This window comes from Oncorhynchus tshawytscha, unplaced genomic scaffold (genome assembly GCF_018296145.1).
Source record: "Oncorhynchus tshawytscha isolate Ot180627B unplaced genomic scaffold, Otsh_v2.0 Un_contig_12359_pilon_pilon, whole genome shotgun sequence".
Lineage (NCBI taxonomy): Eukaryota > Metazoa > Chordata > Actinopteri > Salmoniformes > Salmonidae > Oncorhynchus > Oncorhynchus tshawytscha.
Window position 1 is genome coordinate 22,501 of NW_024609223.1, and position 17,500 is coordinate 40,000.

The 17,500-nt window shown below is 50.6% G+C and overlaps 1 protein-coding gene across 1 annotated transcript in view; it reads left to right on the forward strand.

Moving 5' to 3' along the window:
- LOC121844447 (cilia- and flagella-associated protein 47-like) overlaps positions 1-16,376 on the forward strand; it is a gene marked incomplete at its 5' end in the record, with an annotated part of 30,043 nt that extends 13,667 nt beyond the window's left edge. The window contains 5 exons of the mRNA XM_042314542.1: positions 7,221-7,309; positions 7,455-7,565; positions 15,129-15,345; positions 15,699-15,807; positions 16,060-16,376. Coding sequence (XP_042170476.1) covers positions 7,221-7,309; positions 7,455-7,565; positions 15,129-15,345; positions 15,699-15,807; positions 16,060-16,376 — 843 coding nt within the window. The remainder of the gene's footprint in view (positions 1-7,220; positions 7,310-7,454; positions 7,566-15,128; positions 15,346-15,698; positions 15,808-16,059) is intronic.
- Positions 16,377-17,500: the final 1,124 nt, after the last annotated feature.

Below are 17,500 nucleotides of genomic sequence, written 5' to 3' on the forward strand. Positions count from 1 at the left end.
CGGTCTTCCACTTCACCCGCCTCCTCAAGTTTATTTTTTGTGAAGAAGATGGAGCAAGGTCTGCGCCCGTGTATTGACTATCGAGGTCTAAATCAAATCATGGTGAGGTACAGTTACCCACTACCTCTCATCGCCACGGCGATTGAGTCAATGCACGGGGTGCGCTTCTTCACGAAACTAGATCTCAGGAGCGAGTACAACCTGGTGCATATCCGGGAGGGAGACGAGTGGAAGACGGCTTTCAGAGCATTATGAGTACCTCGTCATGCCGTACGGGTTGATGAATGCTCTGTCAGTTTTCCAAGCCTTTGTAGACAAGATTTTCAGGGACCTGCACGGGCAGGGTGTAGTGGTGTTTATTGATGGCATTCTGATATACTCCACTACACGCGCCGAGCATGTGTAGCGGAGCAGGGTGCTTGGACTATTGTTGGAGCATGACCTGTACGTCAAGGCTGAGAAATGACTGTTCTTCCAGCAGGCCGTCTCCTTGCTAGGGTACCGCATTTTCACCTCAGGGGTGGAGATGGAGAGGGACCGCATTTCAGCCGTGCGCAATTGGCCGACTCCCACCACGGTAAAGGAGGTGCAGCAGTTTTTAGGGTTTGCCAATTACTACCGGAGGTTTATCCGGGGTTTTGGCCAGGTGGTGGCTCCCATTACCTCACTGCTGAAGGGGGTCCTGTACATTTGCAGTGGTCGGCTGAGGCGGACAGGGCTTTTGGTCACCTAAGGGCTCTGTTTACCTCGGCTAGGAGCCGTGCTATCTCAGCGCTTGGGCACGCCACCAGAGCTCCGCCCCTGTGCTTTCTTCTCGAAGAAACTCAGCCCGGCGGAGCGGAACTATAATGTGGGGGACCGGGAGTTGTTGGCTGTGGTGAAAGCCTTGAAGGCGTGGAGACATTGGCTTGACTAAACACCCTTTTCTCATCTGGATTGACCACCGCAACCTGGAGTACATCCGGGCAGCTAGGAGACTGAATCCTCGTCAGTCAAGGTGGGCCATGTTCTTTACCCGTTTTGTGTTTACCCTGTCCTACAGATCAGGTTCCCAAAATACGAAGGCAGACGCACTGTCCCGGCTGTATGACACAGAGGAGCGGCTCATGGATCATACTCCCATACTCCCGGCCTCCTGCCTGGTAGCGCCGGTTGTGTGGGAGCTGGACGCGGATATTGAGCAGGTGTTACGTACAGAGCCCGCTCCCCTCCAGTGTCCAGCTGGGCGTCTGTATGTTCTGTCTGCTGTCCGCGACCGGCTGATCTATTGGGCCCACATGTTACCCTTCTCTGGTCATCCTGGTATCGGTCGGCCGGTGCACTGTCTTAGTGGGAAGTACTGGTGGCCCACTTTGGCTAAGGACGTGAGGGTTTATGTTTCCTCCTGCTCGGTGTGCGCCCAGTGCAAGGCTCCTAGGCACCTGCCCAGAGGTAAGTTACACCCCTTACCCATTCCACAAAGGCCATGGTCGCACCTGTCTGTGGATTTCCTGACCGATCTTCCTCCCTCACAGGGTAACACCACGATCCTGTTCGTTGTGGATTGTTTTTCTAAGTCTTGTCATCTCCTCCCTTTGCCCGGTCTCCCTACGGCCCTACAGACTGCGGAGGCCTTGTTTACACACGTCTTCCGGCACTACGGGGTGCCTGAGGATATAGTGTCTGATCGGGGTCCCCAGTTCAAGTCGAGGGTCTGGAGGGCGTTCATGGAACGTCTGGGGGTCTCGGTCAGCCTTACCTCGGGTTTTCACCCTGAGAGTAATGGGCAGATGTGGGTAGGTTTCTGAGGTCTTATTGCCAGGACCGGCTGGGGGACTGGGTGGCGTTCGTGCCCTGGGCAGAGCTGGCCCAGAACTCGCGCCAACACTCCTCCACTAACCTCTCCCCCTTCCAGTGCGTACTGGGGTACCAGCTGGTTCTGGCGCCTTGGCATCAGAGGCAGATCGAGGCTCCTGCGGTGGACAACTGGTTTAGGCGCGCGGAGGAGACACCTTCACCGGGCCGTGTTGCGTCAGAAATCCAGCGCAGACCGTCACTGCAGGGAGGCCTCGGTGTTCGCACCGGGGGACTGGGTCTGGCTCTCGACCCGGAAACCTGCCCCTCCGCCTGCCCTGCCGGAAGCTGTTTTCACCCGTGCTTTGTGGCAACCGTTCACACATTGGTATTGTTACTTGGTGCTATTTTCTTAAGTAAAGTGCATTGTTCACTCATCTCTGCTCTCCTGCGCCTGACTTCATGCACCAGCTACACCCACCACCTGACAACTACAGTATGTATATCACACCTCACAATAATTAACTATGTATTTAATACCTCACAATAATTAACTATGTATATCACACCTCACAATAATTAACTATGTATTTAATACCTCACAATAATTCACTATGTATTTAATACCTTACAATAACTCACTATGTATTTAATACCTTACAATAATTCACTATGAATATAACACCTCACAATAACTCACTACATCTTTAATACCTCACAATAATTAACTATGTATTTAATACCTTACAATAACTCACTATGTATTTAATACCTTACAATAATTCACTATGTATTTAATAACATTAACTCACTATGTATTTAATACCTCACAATAATTAACTATGTATTTAATACCTTACAATAACTCACTATGTATTTAATACCTTACAATAACTCACTATGTATTTAATACCTTACAATAATTCACTATGTATTTAATACCTTACAATAATTAACTATGTATTTAACACCTCACAATCATGTGTTGTCCTGAATCAAATCAAATGTTATTGGTCACATACACATTGTTAGCAGATGTTAATGCGAGTGTAGCAAAATGCTTGTGTTTCTATTTCCGACCGTGCAGTAATATCTAACAAGTAAGGACATGGCTGAGGTAAGGGGACATGGAACGGGTAAGAGGTGTAACTTACCTCTGGGCAGGTGCCTAGGAGCCTTGCACTGGGCGCACACCGAGCAAGAGGAAACATAAACCCTCACGTCCTTAGCCAAAGTGGGCCACCAGTACTTCCCACTAAGACAGCGCACCGGCCGACCGGTTGTCCTTGATGATCTTTTTGGCCTTCCTGTGACTACGGGTGCTGTAGGTGTCATGGAGGGCAGGTAGTTTGCCCTCAGTGATGCGTTGTGCAGACCGCACCACCCTCTGGAGAGCCTTGCGGTTGAGGGGGGTGCAGTTGCCGTACCAGGCTGTGATACAACTCGACAGGATACTCTCGATTGTGCATCTGTAAATGTTTGTCAGGGTTTTAGGTGACAAGCCAAATTTCTTCAGCCTCCTGAAGTTGAAGAGGTGCAGTTGTGCCTTCTTCACCACACTGTCTGTGTGGGTGGACCATTTCAGTTTGTCTGTGATGTGTACGCGGTATGCAAACTGAAGTGGGTCTAGGGTTTCCGGTAAGGTGGAGGTGATATGATCCTTGACTAGTCTCACAAAGCACTTCATGATGACAGAAGTGAGTGCTACGGGGCGGTAGTCATTTAGGTCAGTTATCATTGCCTTCTTGGGTACAAGAACAATGGTGGCCATCATGAAGCATGTGGGGACAGAGATTGAATATGTCCGTAAACACACCAGCCAGCTGGTCTGCGCATGCTCTGAGGACATGGCTAGGGATGCCGTCTGGGCCAGCAGTCTTGCGATGGTTTAAATGTTTTACTCATGTCGGGCACGGAGAAGGAGAGGGGGGGCATAGTCCTTGTTAGCGGGCCGCGACGGTGGCACTGTATTATCCTCAAAGCGGGCAAAGAAGATGTTTAGTTTGTCTGGAAGCAAGATGTCGGCGTCCGTGACGTGGCTGGTTTTCTTTTTGTAGTCCGTGATTTCCTGTAGAACTTGCCACATGCATCTAGTGTCTGAGCCTTTGAATTGCGACTCCACTTTGTCCCTGTACCGACATTTCGCTTGTTTGATTGCCTTGCGGAGGGAATAACTCCACCGTTTATATTCAGCCATATTCCCAGACCTCTTTCCATGGTTAAATGTGGTGCTCCGTGCTTTCAGTTTTGCCGCGAATGCCGCCACCCATTCACATTTCTGTTTAGGGTAGGTTTTAATGGTCACAGTGGGTACAACATCTCCAATGCACTTCTTTATAAACTTGTCTGTTGTTGTCTGAGGCTGACCGGAACATATCCCAGTCCTCATGATCAAAACAATCTTGAAGCGTGGATTCCGATTGGTCAGACCAGCGCTGAATGGTTCTAGTTACTGGTACATCCTGTTTGAGTTTCTGACTATAAGATGGTAGGAGCAAGATAGAGTCGTGGTTGGATTTGCTGAAGGGAAAGCGGGGGAGGGCTTTGTATGCATTGCGGAAGTTAGAGTAGCAGTGATCCAGTGTATTACACCCGCGCGTAGTGCAATCAATATGCTGATAGAATTTAGGTAGCCTTGTTCTCAAATTAGCTTTATTAAAACCCCCAGCTACAATAAATGCAGCCTCAGGATACATGGTTTCCAATTTACATAGAGTCCAGTGAAGTTCTTTGAGGGGCGTCTTGGTGTCTGCTTGAGAGGGAATGTACACAGCTGTGACGATAACTGACGAGAAGTCTCTTGGGAGATAATATGGCCGGCATTTGATAGTAAGGAATTCTAGGTCGTGTGAGCAGAAGGACTTGAGATCCTGTATGTTGTTATGATTACACCATGAGTCGTTAATCATGAAGCATACACCTCTGCCCTTCCTCTTCCCAGAGAGGTGTTTATCTCTGTCGGCGCGATGCATGGAGAAGCCCGGTGGCTGAACTCATTCCGACAACATATCCCGAGAGAGACATTTTTTCGTGAAACAGAGAATGTTACAATCTCTGATGTCAATCTCTTGTTGTCAAGAGACTGGATATTGGCGAGTAGTATACTCGGGAACGGTGGGTGATGAGCACGTCTACGGAGCCTGACCAGGAGGCCGCTACGTCTGCCCTTTCTGCGGCGCCGTTGTTGTGAACCCTTTGTTCAGTTGCCAATAGAACAGTGACTCAGGCAGTGCCTACACTACTTTACTTTCTATAGACCAGGGTAGTGCGTCTCAAATGGCACCCTATTTCCCGATGGGTCCTGGTCAAAAGTAGTGCACTGCATATGGAACAGGGTATAATTTGGGACAACCTCCAGAACAGCTTGTCCTCTGGGCAGACAGGGGTTCACCATTCACTGTTCCCATGGCAGCACAATGTATCAGCAGCACAGGAAATGGTTCTATTTTTATTTCTATGGTGTGGACGCTGCATGTCCTCTTACATCATGGTGGCTGCTGAATGACTGTTAAAAATCTAATCAAATTTATTTGTCACATACACATGGTTAGCAGATGTTAATGCGAGTGTAGCGAAATGCTTGTGCCTCTAGTTCCGACAATGCAGTAATAACCAACAAGTAATCTAACTAACAATTCCAAAACTACTGTCTTATGCACAGTGTAAGGGGATAAGAATATATACATAGAGATATATGAATGAGTGATGGTACAGAGCAGCATAGGCAAGATACAGTAGATGGTATCGAGTACAGTATATACATATGAGATGAGTATGTAAACAAAGTGGCATAGTTAAAGTGGCTAGTGATACATGTAATTACATAAGGATGCAGTAGATGATATAGAGTACAGTATATACGTATACATATGAGATGAATAATGTAGGGTATGTAAACATTATATTAGGTAGCATTGTTTAAAGTGGCTAGTGATATATTTTACATCATTTCCCATCAATTCCCATTATTAAAGTGGCTGGAGTTGAGTCAGTGTGTTGGCAGCGGCCACTCAGTGTTAGTGGTTGCTGTTTAACAGTCTGATGGCCTTGAGATAGAAGCTGTTTTTCAGTCTCTCGGTCCCAGCTTTGATGCACCTGTACTGACCTCGCCTTCTGGATGATAGCGGGGTGAACAGGCAGTGGCTCGGGTGGTTGTTGTCCTTGATGATCTTTATGGCCTTCCTGTAACATCGGGTGGTGTAGGTGTCCTGGAGGGCAGGTAGTTTGCCCCCGGTGATGCGTTGTGCAGACCTCACTACCCTCTGGAGAGCCTTACGGTTGTGGGCGGAGCAGTTGCCGTACCAGGCGGTGATACAGCCCGCCAGGATGCTCTCGATTGTGCATCTGTAGAAGTTTGTGAGTGCTTTTGGTGACAAGCCGAATTTCTTCAGCCTCCTGAGGTTGAAGAGGCGCTGCTGCGCCTTCTTCACGATGCTGTCTGTGTGAGTGGACCAATTCAGTTTGTCTGTGATGTGTATGCCGAGGAACTTAAAACTTACTACCCTCTCCACTACTGTTCCATCGATGTGGATAGGGGGGTGTTCCCTCTGCTGTTTCCTGAAGTCCACAATCATCTCCTTAGTTTTGTTGACGTTGAGTGTGAGGTTATTTTCCTGACACCACACTCCGAGGGCCCTCACCTCCTCCCTGTAGGCCGTCTCGTCGTTGTTGGTAATCAAGCCTACCACTGTTGTGTCGTCCGCAAACTTGATGATTGAGTTGGAGGCGTGCGTGGCCACACAGTCATGGGTGAACAGGGAGTACAGGAGAGGGCTCAGAACGCACCCTTGTGGGGCCCCAGTGTTGAGGATCAGCGGGGTGGAGATGTTGTTGCCTACCCTCACCACCTGGGGCGGCCCCAGGTGGTGAGTTGTACAATGTCTTTGTGTTTATCCCCCCCCTCTCTCTCTCCCTCCTCCCTCTGTCTCTCTCTCTCTCTCTCTCTCTCTCTCTCTCTCTCTCTCTCTCAATTCAATTCAATTCAATTCAAGGGGGCTTTATTGGCATGGGAAACATGTGTTAACATTGCCAAAGCAAGTGAAGTAGATAATATATAAAGTCAAATAAACAATAAAAATTAACAGTAAACATTACACATACACACTCGCTCTCTCTCTCTCTCTCTCTCTCTCTCTGTCTCTCTCTGTCTCCCTCTCTGCCTCTCTCTGCCTCTCTCTCTCTCTCTCTGCCCCTCTCTGTCTCTCTCTCTGCCTCTGTCTCTCTATCTCTCTCTCTGCCTCTGTCTCTCTCTCTCTCTCTCTCTCTCTCTCTCTCTCTCTGTCTCTCTCTCTCTCTCTCTCTCTCTCTCTCTCTCTCTCTCTGTCTCTCTCTCTCTCTGTCTCTCTCTCTCTCTCTCTCTCTGTCTCTCTCTCTCTCTCTCTCTCTCTCTCTCTCTCTCTCTCTCTCTCTCTCTCTCTCTCTCTCTCTCTCTCTCTGTCTCCATCCAGGGGATAGTGAAGTGTAAATCTCCATGTTACCAGCTGAAGGAGCTCCAACTTAAAGTAAAAAACCCTTTCAGCAAGGATGCCACGTTCAGGTGTGTGTGTGTGTGTGTGTGTGTGTGTGTGTGTGTGTGTGTGTGTGTGTGTGTGTGTGTGTGTGTGTGTGTGTGTGTGTGTGTGTGTGTGTGTGTGTGTGTGTGTGTGTGTGTAAATTACCCCTGTCCTGTGTGTGTTTGTCAGGGTGGTGTTGGTGGAGTCTAAAGCCAACATACTACAGGTGGAGAAGAGTCAGGGGAGCCTCATTCAACAGTTCTCCTTTAGGACCAACCCCAGCTCAGACAACAACACCAGGTAACACACACACACACACACACACACACACACACACACACACACATCCCTTCACTCTGTCCCTTTCACACATGCACACACACACACACACACACACACACACACACACACACATCACACACACACACACACACACACACACACACACTCTCTCTCTCTCTCTCTTTCTCTCTCTCTCTCTCTGTCGCTTTTAATAATAAATGAACAGTAAACATTACACTCACAGAAGTTCAAAAATAATAGATATTTCAAATGTCATTGTTTATTTTCAGTGTTATAATGCAAATGGCTAAAGTACAAAAGGGAAAATACATAAACATAAATATGGGTTGTATTTAGAATGGTAAATATTGCTGTTGTGATGGCACACTGTGGTATTTCACCCAATATATATGTTTATCAAAATTTGAATTGTTTTGGAATTCTTTGTGGATCTGTGTAATCTGAGGGAAATATGTGTCTCTAATGTGGTCATACATTTGGCAGGAGGTTAGGAAGTGCACCACAGTTTCCACCTCATTTTGTGTGCAGTGTGCACATAGCCTGTCTTCTCTTGAGAGCCAGGTCTGCCTACGGCGGCCTTTCTCAATAGCAAGGCTCTGTTCACTGAGTCTCTCTCTCTCTCTCTCTCTCTCTCTCTCATTAAGCTGCTCACTGAGTCTGTACACTCTGTTTTTATGTTAATTCTTTCCAATGTGTCAAGTAATTATCTTTTTGTTTTCTCATGATTTGGTTGGGTCTAATTGTGTTGCTGTCCTGGGGCTCTGTGGGGTGTGTTTGTGTTTGTGAACAGAGCCCCAGGACCAGCTTGCTTAGGGGACTCTTCTCCAGGTCCATCTCTCTGTAGGTGAAGGCTTTGTTGTGGAAGGTTTGGGCATCGCTTCCTTTAAGGTGGTTGTAGAATTTAACGGCTCTTTTCTGAATTTTGATAATTAGATACACCATTTTGTGAATTATTGGTTGGTGAGCGGACCCCAGACCTCACAACCATAAAGGGTAATGGGTGTTATAACTGATTCCAGGATTTTTTGCCATAATATCCTAATTGGTATTTCGAATTTTATTTTTTATTTGTTTTTAAAATTTTACCCCCTTTTTTCTCCCCAGTTTCATGGTATCCAATTGTTTAGTAGCTACTATCTTGTCTCATCGCTACGACTCTCGGGAGAGACGAAGGTTGAAAGTCATGCGTCCTCCGAAACACAACCCAACCAAGCCGCACTGCTTCTTAACACAGCGCGCATCCAACCCAGAAGCCAGCCGCACCAATGTGTCGGAGGAAACACCGTGCACCTGGCAACCTTGGATAGCGTGCACTGCGCCCGGCCCGCCACAGGAGTCGCTGGTGCGCGATGAGACAAGTTTATACCTACCGGCCAAACCCTCCCTAACCCGGACGACGCTAGGCCAACTGTGCGTCGCCCCACAGACCTCCCGGTCGCGGCCGGTTGCGACAGACCCTGGGCGTCTCTGGTGGCACTGCTAGCGCTACGATGCAGTGCCCTAGACTGCGCCACCCGGGAGGCCCTTGGTATGTTTAATTTTATGTTCCTATTGATGGCATAGAAGGCTCTTCTAGCCTCATCTCTCAGATCGTTCACAGCTTTGTGGAAGTTACCTGTGGCTAACTGGTTAACTGGTCTAGGAACAGTGGGTTAACTGGTCTAGGAACAGTGGGTTAACTGGTCTAGGAACAGTGGGTTAACTGGTCTAGGAACAGTGGGTTAACTGGTCTAGGAACAGTGGGTTAACTGGCCTAGGAACAGTGGGGTTAACTGGTCTAGGAACAGTGGGTTAACTGGTCTAGGAACAGTGGTTAACTGGTCTAGGAACAGTGGGTTAACTGGCCTAGGAACAGTGGGGTTAACTGGTCTAGGAACAGTGGGTTAACTGGCCTAGGAACAGTGGGGTTAACTGGTCTAGGAACAGTGGGTTAACTGGTCTAGGAACAGTGGGTTAACTGGTCTAGGAACAGTGGGTTAACTGGTCTAGGAACAGTGGGTTAACTGGTCTAGGAACAGTGGGTTAACTGGTCTAGGAACAGTGGGTTAACTGGCCTAGGAACAGTGGGGTTAACTGGTCTAGGAACAGTGGGTTAACTGGTCTAGGAACAGTGGGTTAACTGGTCTAGGAACAGTGGGTTAACTGGTCTAGGAACAGTGGGTTAACTGGTCTAGGAACAGTGGGTTAACTGGTCTAGGAACAGTGGGTTAACTGGTCTAGGAACAGTGGGTTAACTGGTCTAGGAACAGTGGGTTAACTGGTCTAGGAACAGTGGGTTAACTGGTCTAGGAACAGTGGGTTAACTGGTCTAGGAACAGTGGGTTAACTGGTCTAGGAACAGTGGGTTAACTGTTACCTGTGGCGCTGATCTGTCTCTCTGTTTAACCTTTATTTAACTAGTCAGTTAAGAACAAAGTCTTATTTACAATGACGGCCTACACCGGACAAACCTCCCAATCATGGCCGGTTGTGATACAGCCTGGAATCGAACCAGGGTCTGTAGTGACGCCTCTAGCACTGAGATGCAGTGCCTTAGACTGCTGTGCCACATACATAGAAACAATCAGAGACACTGACTGCCGTACATAGATATGTACTTTTACAGAGTACACTTGTTCTGTTCCGTAGGGGAGTGTGTGTGTGTGTGTGTGTGTGTGTGTGTGTGTGTGTGTGTGTGTGTGTGTGTGTGTGTGTGTGTGTGTGTGTGTGTGTGTGTGTGCGTGTGCGTGTGTGTATATGTCGTGTGTGTGTGTGTGTGTGTGTGTGTGTGTGTGTGTGTGTGTGTGTGTGTGTGTGCGTGTGTGTGCATACTATGTCGTGTGTGTGTGTGTGTGTGTGTGTGTGTGTGTGTGTGTGTGTGTGTGTGTGTGTGCGTGTGTGTATATGTCGTGTGTGTGTGTGTGTGTGTGTGTGTGTGTGTGTGTGTGTGTGTGTGTGTGTGTGTGTGTGTGCGTGTGTGTATATGTCGTGTGTGTGTGTGTGTGTGCGTGTGCGTGTGTGTATATGTCGTGTGTGTGTGTTTACACTTCACAGGCAGAGGTAGCGCAAATCTCTGGAGTCTGTTCTCTGTTAGATCATTAAAGAGAGGACTAACACACACACACACACACACACACACACACACACACACACACACACACACACACACACACACACACACACACACACACACACACACACGCATATACACACATCTTGTGTTTCTCTTTACTTCCTACATCAAGGGCATCTTCAAAGACTTACTGCAGATGTAGATATGAGTTTCCATGAGAAGGAATGTCATTCTGTTTAAAACAGTTAGCTTTGTGTTTGGACATATCCGTACTGCAAAATAAATTGTTTTTGTAAATCACATTGTTTGTTGCTGTAAAATCCTTTTGCTCTCTTCTGCAGTAATGTCCAATGGATTCTAGATAGTTCCATATGACTTCATACCCTGTAACTCTTATGTCTGTGGAGTAACAACGTGATACACAGCAGGACTACACAGACTAGAGGGAAAAGTGTGACCAATCCCTCTCTTCCCTCTCTACCCTCTCTACTCCCTCTCTTCCCTCTCTTCCCTCTCTTCCCTCTCTTCCCTCTCTACCCTCTCTACCCTCTCTTCCCTCTCTACCCTCTCTACCCTCTCTACTCCCTCTCTTCCCTCTCTACCCTCTCTTCCCTCTCTACCCTCTCTACCCTCTCTACCCTCTCTACCCCCTCTCTTCCCTCTCTACCCTCTCTTCCCTCTCTACCCTCTCTACCCTCTCTACCCTCTCTACTCCCTCTCTTCCCTCTCTACCCTCTCTTCCCTCTCTTCCCTCTCTACCCTCTCTACTCCCTCTCTTCCCTCTCTACCCTCTCTTCTCCCTCTCTTCTCTCTCTTCCCTCTCTTCCCTCTCTACTCCCTCTCTACTCCCTCTCTTCCCTCTCTTCCCTCTCTACTCCCTCTCTTCCCTCTCTTCTCCCTCTCTTCTCTCTCTTCCCTCTCTTCCCTCTCTACTCCCTCTCTTCCCTCTCTACTCCCTCTCTACTCTCTCTCTACTCCCTCTCTACTCCCTCTCTTCTCTCTCTCTACTCCCCTCTACTCTCTCTCTACTCCCTCTCTATTCCCTCTCTTCTCCCTCTTTACTCCCTCTCTTCCCTCTCTTCTCCCTCTCTACTCCCTCTCTTCCCTCTCTTCCCTCTCTACTCCCTCTCTTCCCTCTCTTCCCTCTCTTCCCTCTCTTCTCCCTCTCTTCCCTCTCTTCCCTCTCTACCCTCTCTTCCCTCTCTTCCCTCTCTTCCCTCTCTACCCTCTCTACCCTCTCTACCCTCTCCCTCTCTACCCTCTCTACCCTCTCTTCCCTCTCTACCCTCTCTACCCTCTGTTCCCTCTCTACCCTCTCTACCCTCTCTCCCCTCTCTACCCTCTCTACCCTCTCCCTCTCTACCCTCTCTACCCTCTCTACTCCCTCTCTCCCCTCTCTACCCTCTCTACCCTCTCTCCCCTCTCTACCCTCTCTACCCTCTCCCTCTCTACCCTCTCTACCCTCTCTACCCTCTCTACTCTCTCTTCCCTCTCTACCCTCTCTACCCTCTCTACCCTCTCTACTCCCTCTCTACCCTCTCTCCCCTCTCTACCCTCTCTACCCTCTCTCCCCTCTCTACCCTCTCTACCCTCTCCCTCTCTACCCTCTCTACCCTCTCTACCCTCTCTACTCTCTCTTCCCTCTCTACCCTCTCTTCTCCCTCTCTACCCTCTCTACCCTCTCTACCCTCTCTCCCCTCTCTACCCTCTCTACCCTCTCTACTCTCTCTTCCCTCTCTACCCTCTCTACCCTCTCTCCCCTCTCTACCCTCTCTACCCTGTCTACCCTCTCCCTCTCTACCCTCTCTACCCACTCTACCCTCTCTACCCTCTCTCCCCTCTCTACCCTCTCTACCCTCTCTACCCTCTCCCTCTCTACCCTCTCTACCCTCTCTACCCTCTCTACCCTCTCTTCCCTCTCTACCCTCTCTTCCCTCTCTACCCTCTCTACCCTCTCTTCCCTCTCTACCTTCTCTACCCTCTCTACTCCCTCTCTTCCCTCTCTTCCCTCTCTTCTCCCTCTCTACCCTCTCTACCCTCTCTACCCTCTCTCCCCTCTCTTCCCTCTCTTCCCCCTCTCTACCCTCTCTCTCTCTCTCTCTCTCTCCCTCTCTTCTCCCTCTCTTTCCTCTCTACCCTCTCTACCCTCTCTTCTCCCTCTCTTCTCTCTCTTCCCTCTCTTCCCTCTCTTCCCCTCTCTCCCCTCTCTCTCTCTTCTTCCCTATCTTCTCCCTCTCTCTTCCCTCCCACCCTCTCTCTCTCTCTCTCTCTCTCTCCCTCTCTTCTCCCTCTCTTCCCCCTCTACCCTCTCTACCCTCTCTTCTCCCTCTCTTCTCTCTCTTCCCTCTCTTCCCTCTCTACTCCCTCTCTTCCCTCTCTACTCCCTCTCTACTCTCTCTCTACTCCCTCTCTACTCCCTCTCTACTCTCTCTCTACTCCCTCTCTACTCTCTCTCTACTCCCTCTCTACTCCCTCTCTTCTCCCTCTCTACTCCCTCTCTTCCCTCTCTTCTCCCTCTCTACTCCCTCTCTTCCCTCTCTACTCCCTCTCTACTCCCTCTCTACTCCCTCTCTACTCCCTCTCTTCTCTCTCTTCTCCCTCTCTTCTCTCTCTCTCCCTCTCTACTCCCTCTCTTCTCCCTCTCTACTCCCTCTCTTCCCTCTCTTCTCCCTCTCTACTCCCTCTCTTCCCTCTCTTCCCTCTCTACTCCCTCTCTTCCCTCTCTTCCCTCTCTCCCTCTCTTCCCTCTCTTCTCCCGCTCTTCCCTCTCTTCCCTCTCTACCCTCTCTTCCCTCTCTTCCCTCTCTTCCCTCTCTACCCTCTCTACCCTCTCTACCCTCTCCCTCTCTACCCTCTCTACCCTCTCTTCCCTCTCTACCCTCTCTACCCTCTCTTCCCTCTCTACCTCTCTCTACCCTCTCTCCCCTCTCTACCCTCTCTACCCTCTCCCTCTCTACCCCTCTCTACCCTCTCTACTCCCTCTCTCCCTCTCTACCCTCTCTACCCTCTCTCCCCTCTCTACCCTCTCTACCCTCTCCCTCTCTACCCTCTCTACCCTCTCTACCCTCTCTACTCTCTCTTCCCTCTCTACCCTCTCTACCCTCTCTACCCTCTCTACTCCCTCTCTACCCTCTCTCCCCTCTCTACCCTCTCTACCCTCTCTCCCCTCTCTACCCTCTCTACCCTCTCCCTCTCTACCCTCTCTACCCTCTCTACTCTCTCTTCCCTCTCTACCCTCTCTTCTCCCTCTCTACCCTCTCTACCCTCTCTCCCCTCTCTACCCTCTCTACCCTCTCTACTCTCTCTTCCCTCTCTACCCTCTCTACCCTCTCTCCCCTCTCTACCCTCTCTACCCTGTCTACCCCTCCCTCTCTACCCTCTCTACCCACTCTACCCTCTCTACCCTCTCTCCCCTCTCTACCCTCTCTACCCTCTCTACCCTCTCCCTCTCTACCCTCTCTACCCTCTCTACCCTCTCTACCCTCTCTCCCTCTCTTCCCTCTCTACCCTCTCTACCCTCTCTTCCCTCTCTACCTTCTCTACCCTCTCTACTCCCTCTCTTCCCTCTCTTCCCTCTCTTCTCCCTCTCTACCCTCTCTACCCTCTCTCTCCCTCTCTTCCCTCTCTTCCCCCTCTCTCCCTCTCTCTCTCTTCTCTCTCTCCTCTCTCTTCTCCCTCTCTTCCCTCTCTACCCTCTACCCTCTCTACCCTCTCTTCTCCCTCTCTTCTCTCTCTTCCCTCTCTTCCCTCTCTTTCCCCTCTCTACCCTCTCTCTCTCTTCTCCCTATCTTCTCCCTCTCTCTTCCCTCCCACCCTCTCTCTCTCTCTCTTCTCTCTCTCTCTCTCTCTTCTCCCTCTCTACCCCCTCTACCCTCTCTCCCTCTCTCCCTCTCTTCTCTCTCTTCCCTCTCTTCCCTCTCTTCCCCCTCTCTACCCTCTCTCTCTCTTCTCTCTTCTCCCTCTCTTCTCCCTCTCTCTTCCCTCCCCCCTCTCTCTCTCTCTCTCTCTCTCTCTCCTCTCTTCTCCCTCTCTTCTTCCCTCCCCCTCTCTCTCTCTCTCTCCCTCTCTTCTCCCTCTCTTCCCTCTCTACCCTCTCTACCCTCTCTTCTCTCTCTTCCCTCTCTTCCCCCTCTCTACCCTCTCTCTCTTCTCTCTTCTCCCTCTCTTCTCCCTCTCTCTTCCCTCCCCCTCTCTCTCTCTCGCTCTCTCTCTCTCGCCTCTCGCTTTCTCTCTCTCTCTCGCTTTCTCTCTCTCTCTCTCTCTCTCTCTCTCTCTCTCTCTCTCTCTCGCTCTCTCAATTCAAGGGCTTTATTGGCATGGGAAACATATGTTAACATTGCCAAAGCAAGTGAAGTAGATAATAAAGGAAAGTGAAATAAACAATCAAACGAACAGTAAACATTACACTCACAGAAGTTCCAAAATAATAAAGACATTTCAAATGTCATATTATGTCTATATAGAGTGTTGTAACTATGTGAAATAGTCTCTCTCTGTCTCTGTATCAGTCTTTCTACAGATAGGTTGAATGGTGGAACTGACTGTGGTGAGTGGGAGGACAGTGACCTTCACTGTGATCCTGCAGATGAGTGTGGTGTGAATGAGTTCTTCAGTCCTGTCAGGAGTGTGAGTCTGGCGGCTGGACAGACAGAAACCATAGAGCTCCACTACCTGCCCTTCCACCTGGGGAAAAGACACTGCTCCGTCCTGCTAGTCAGCCAGCAGGTATACAGGGCTGTGTGTGTGTGTGTGTGTGTGTGTGTGTGTGTGTGTGTGTGTGTGTGTGTGTGTGTGTGTGTGTGTGTGTGTGTGTGTGTGTGTGTGTGTGTGTGTGTGTGTGTGTGGATGTGTGTGTGTGTGTGTGGTGTGTGTGTGTGTGTGTGTGTGTGTGTGTGTGTGTGTGTGTGTGTGGTGTGGATGTGTGTGTGTGTGGATGTGGATGTGGATGTGTGTGTGGATGTGTGTGTGTGTGTGTGTCATGATCTAGGTGTTCCTTCCAGGTGCTGTGTGTATTTAAATCTAGCTTGGATAATGTGTGTTGTTGATTATAGGTGTGTGTGTGTGTTTTGTCGGTGTAGGTTGGTGAGCAGGTGTATCTTGTGGAGGGGACAGCAGATCTTCCTCTGTCCTCCCCTCTGACCACAAAGCCCAGTCCTAATGTAGTCCATGTTAGCAGCGCCACCTCTGGTGAGTACTGGTACTGAACACATCTGCAGAGTCATGATGACTGTACTGAGGCGGCAGGTTGCCTAGCTTTAATGAGCGTTGGGCCAGTAACCGAAAGGTCGCAGGTTCGAACCCCCGAGCTGACTACGTGAAAAATCTGTCGATGTGGTGCTGATCCCAGGCCTGTGTGTGTTTCCATATGCCCTGTGTGTCTGCTAGATGGTGCTGATCCCAGGCCTGCGTGTGTTTCCGTATGCCCTGTGTGTCTGCTAGATGGTGCTGATCCCAGGCCTGCGGTGAACCTGCGTTGCGGCGTGGGCAGCACCCTGGATGAGGTGGTGTGTGTCCCCCTGGTTAACGGGCTGTGGGAGCGGGCGCTGGCCACCGTGGGGCAGCAGAGGATGAGCCCTGTGGAGAAGAAGAGGCGCAGCCTCACACACACTCTGGACAGCAGCACCGTCCGGGCCGGGGTGGCGGCCGCTGCACTCACCACCTCACAGGTAGACAGTAGACACACACACTCTGGACAGCAGCACCGTCTGGGCCGGGGTGGCGGCCGCTGCACTCACCACCTCACAGGTAGACAGTAGACACACACTCTGGACAGCAGCACCGTCCGGGCCGGGGTGGCGGCCACTGCACTCACCACCTCACAGGTAGACAGTAGACACACACACACAGCCTCACACAGACTCTGGACAGCAGCACCGTCCGGGCCGGGGTGGCGGCCGCTGCACTCACCACCTCACAGGTAGACAGTTGACACACACACTCTGGACAGCAGCACCGTCCGGGCCGGGGTGGCGGCCGCTGCACTCACCACCTCACAGGTAGACAGTTGACACACACACTCTGGACAGCAGCACCGTCCGGGCCGGGGTGGCGGCCGCTGCACTCACCACCTCACAGGTAGACAGTTGACACACACACTCTGGACAGCAGCACCGTCCGGGCCGGTGTGGCGGCCGCTGCACTCACCACCTCACAGGTAGACAGTAGACACACACACAGAGACACACACACACAGGTAGACAGTAGACACACACACAGAGACAGACACACACACTGGTAGACAGTAGACACACACACAGAGACACACACACACACAGGTAGACAGTAGACACACACACACAGAGACAGACACACACACACTGGACAGCTCTTTCTCTCTCTCTGTCTCTCACTCTCTCTCTCTCTCTCTCTCTCTCTCTCTCTCTCTCTCTCGCTCTCTCTTTGTCCTCCTGGTCTCCTGTCTGTCCCTGCTGGTCCCTGGTCCAGTCTGACCATCTCTCTCCTCTCCTCCAGTCCCTCCTGGGTCCTCCTGGTCCCTGGTCCAGTCCAGTCTGACCGTCTCTCTCCTCTCCTCCAGTCCCTCCTGGTCCCTGGTCCAGTCTGACCATCTCTCTCCTTTCCTCCAGTCCCTCCTGGTCCCTGGTCCAGTCCAGTCTGACCATCTCTCTCCTCTCCTCCAGTCCCTCCTGGTCCCTGGTCCAGTCTGACCGTCTCTCTCCTCTCCTCCAGTCCCTCCTGGTCGAGTCCAGTCTGACCGTCTCTCTCCTCTCCTCCAGTCCCTGCTGGTCCCTGGTCCAGTCCAGTCCCAGGGGGTAGAGTACAGTCTGACCGTCTCTCTCCTCTCCTCCAGTCCCTGCTGGTCCCTGGTCCAGTCCAGTCCCAGGTGGTAGAGTACAGTCTGACCGTCTCTCTCCTCTCCTCC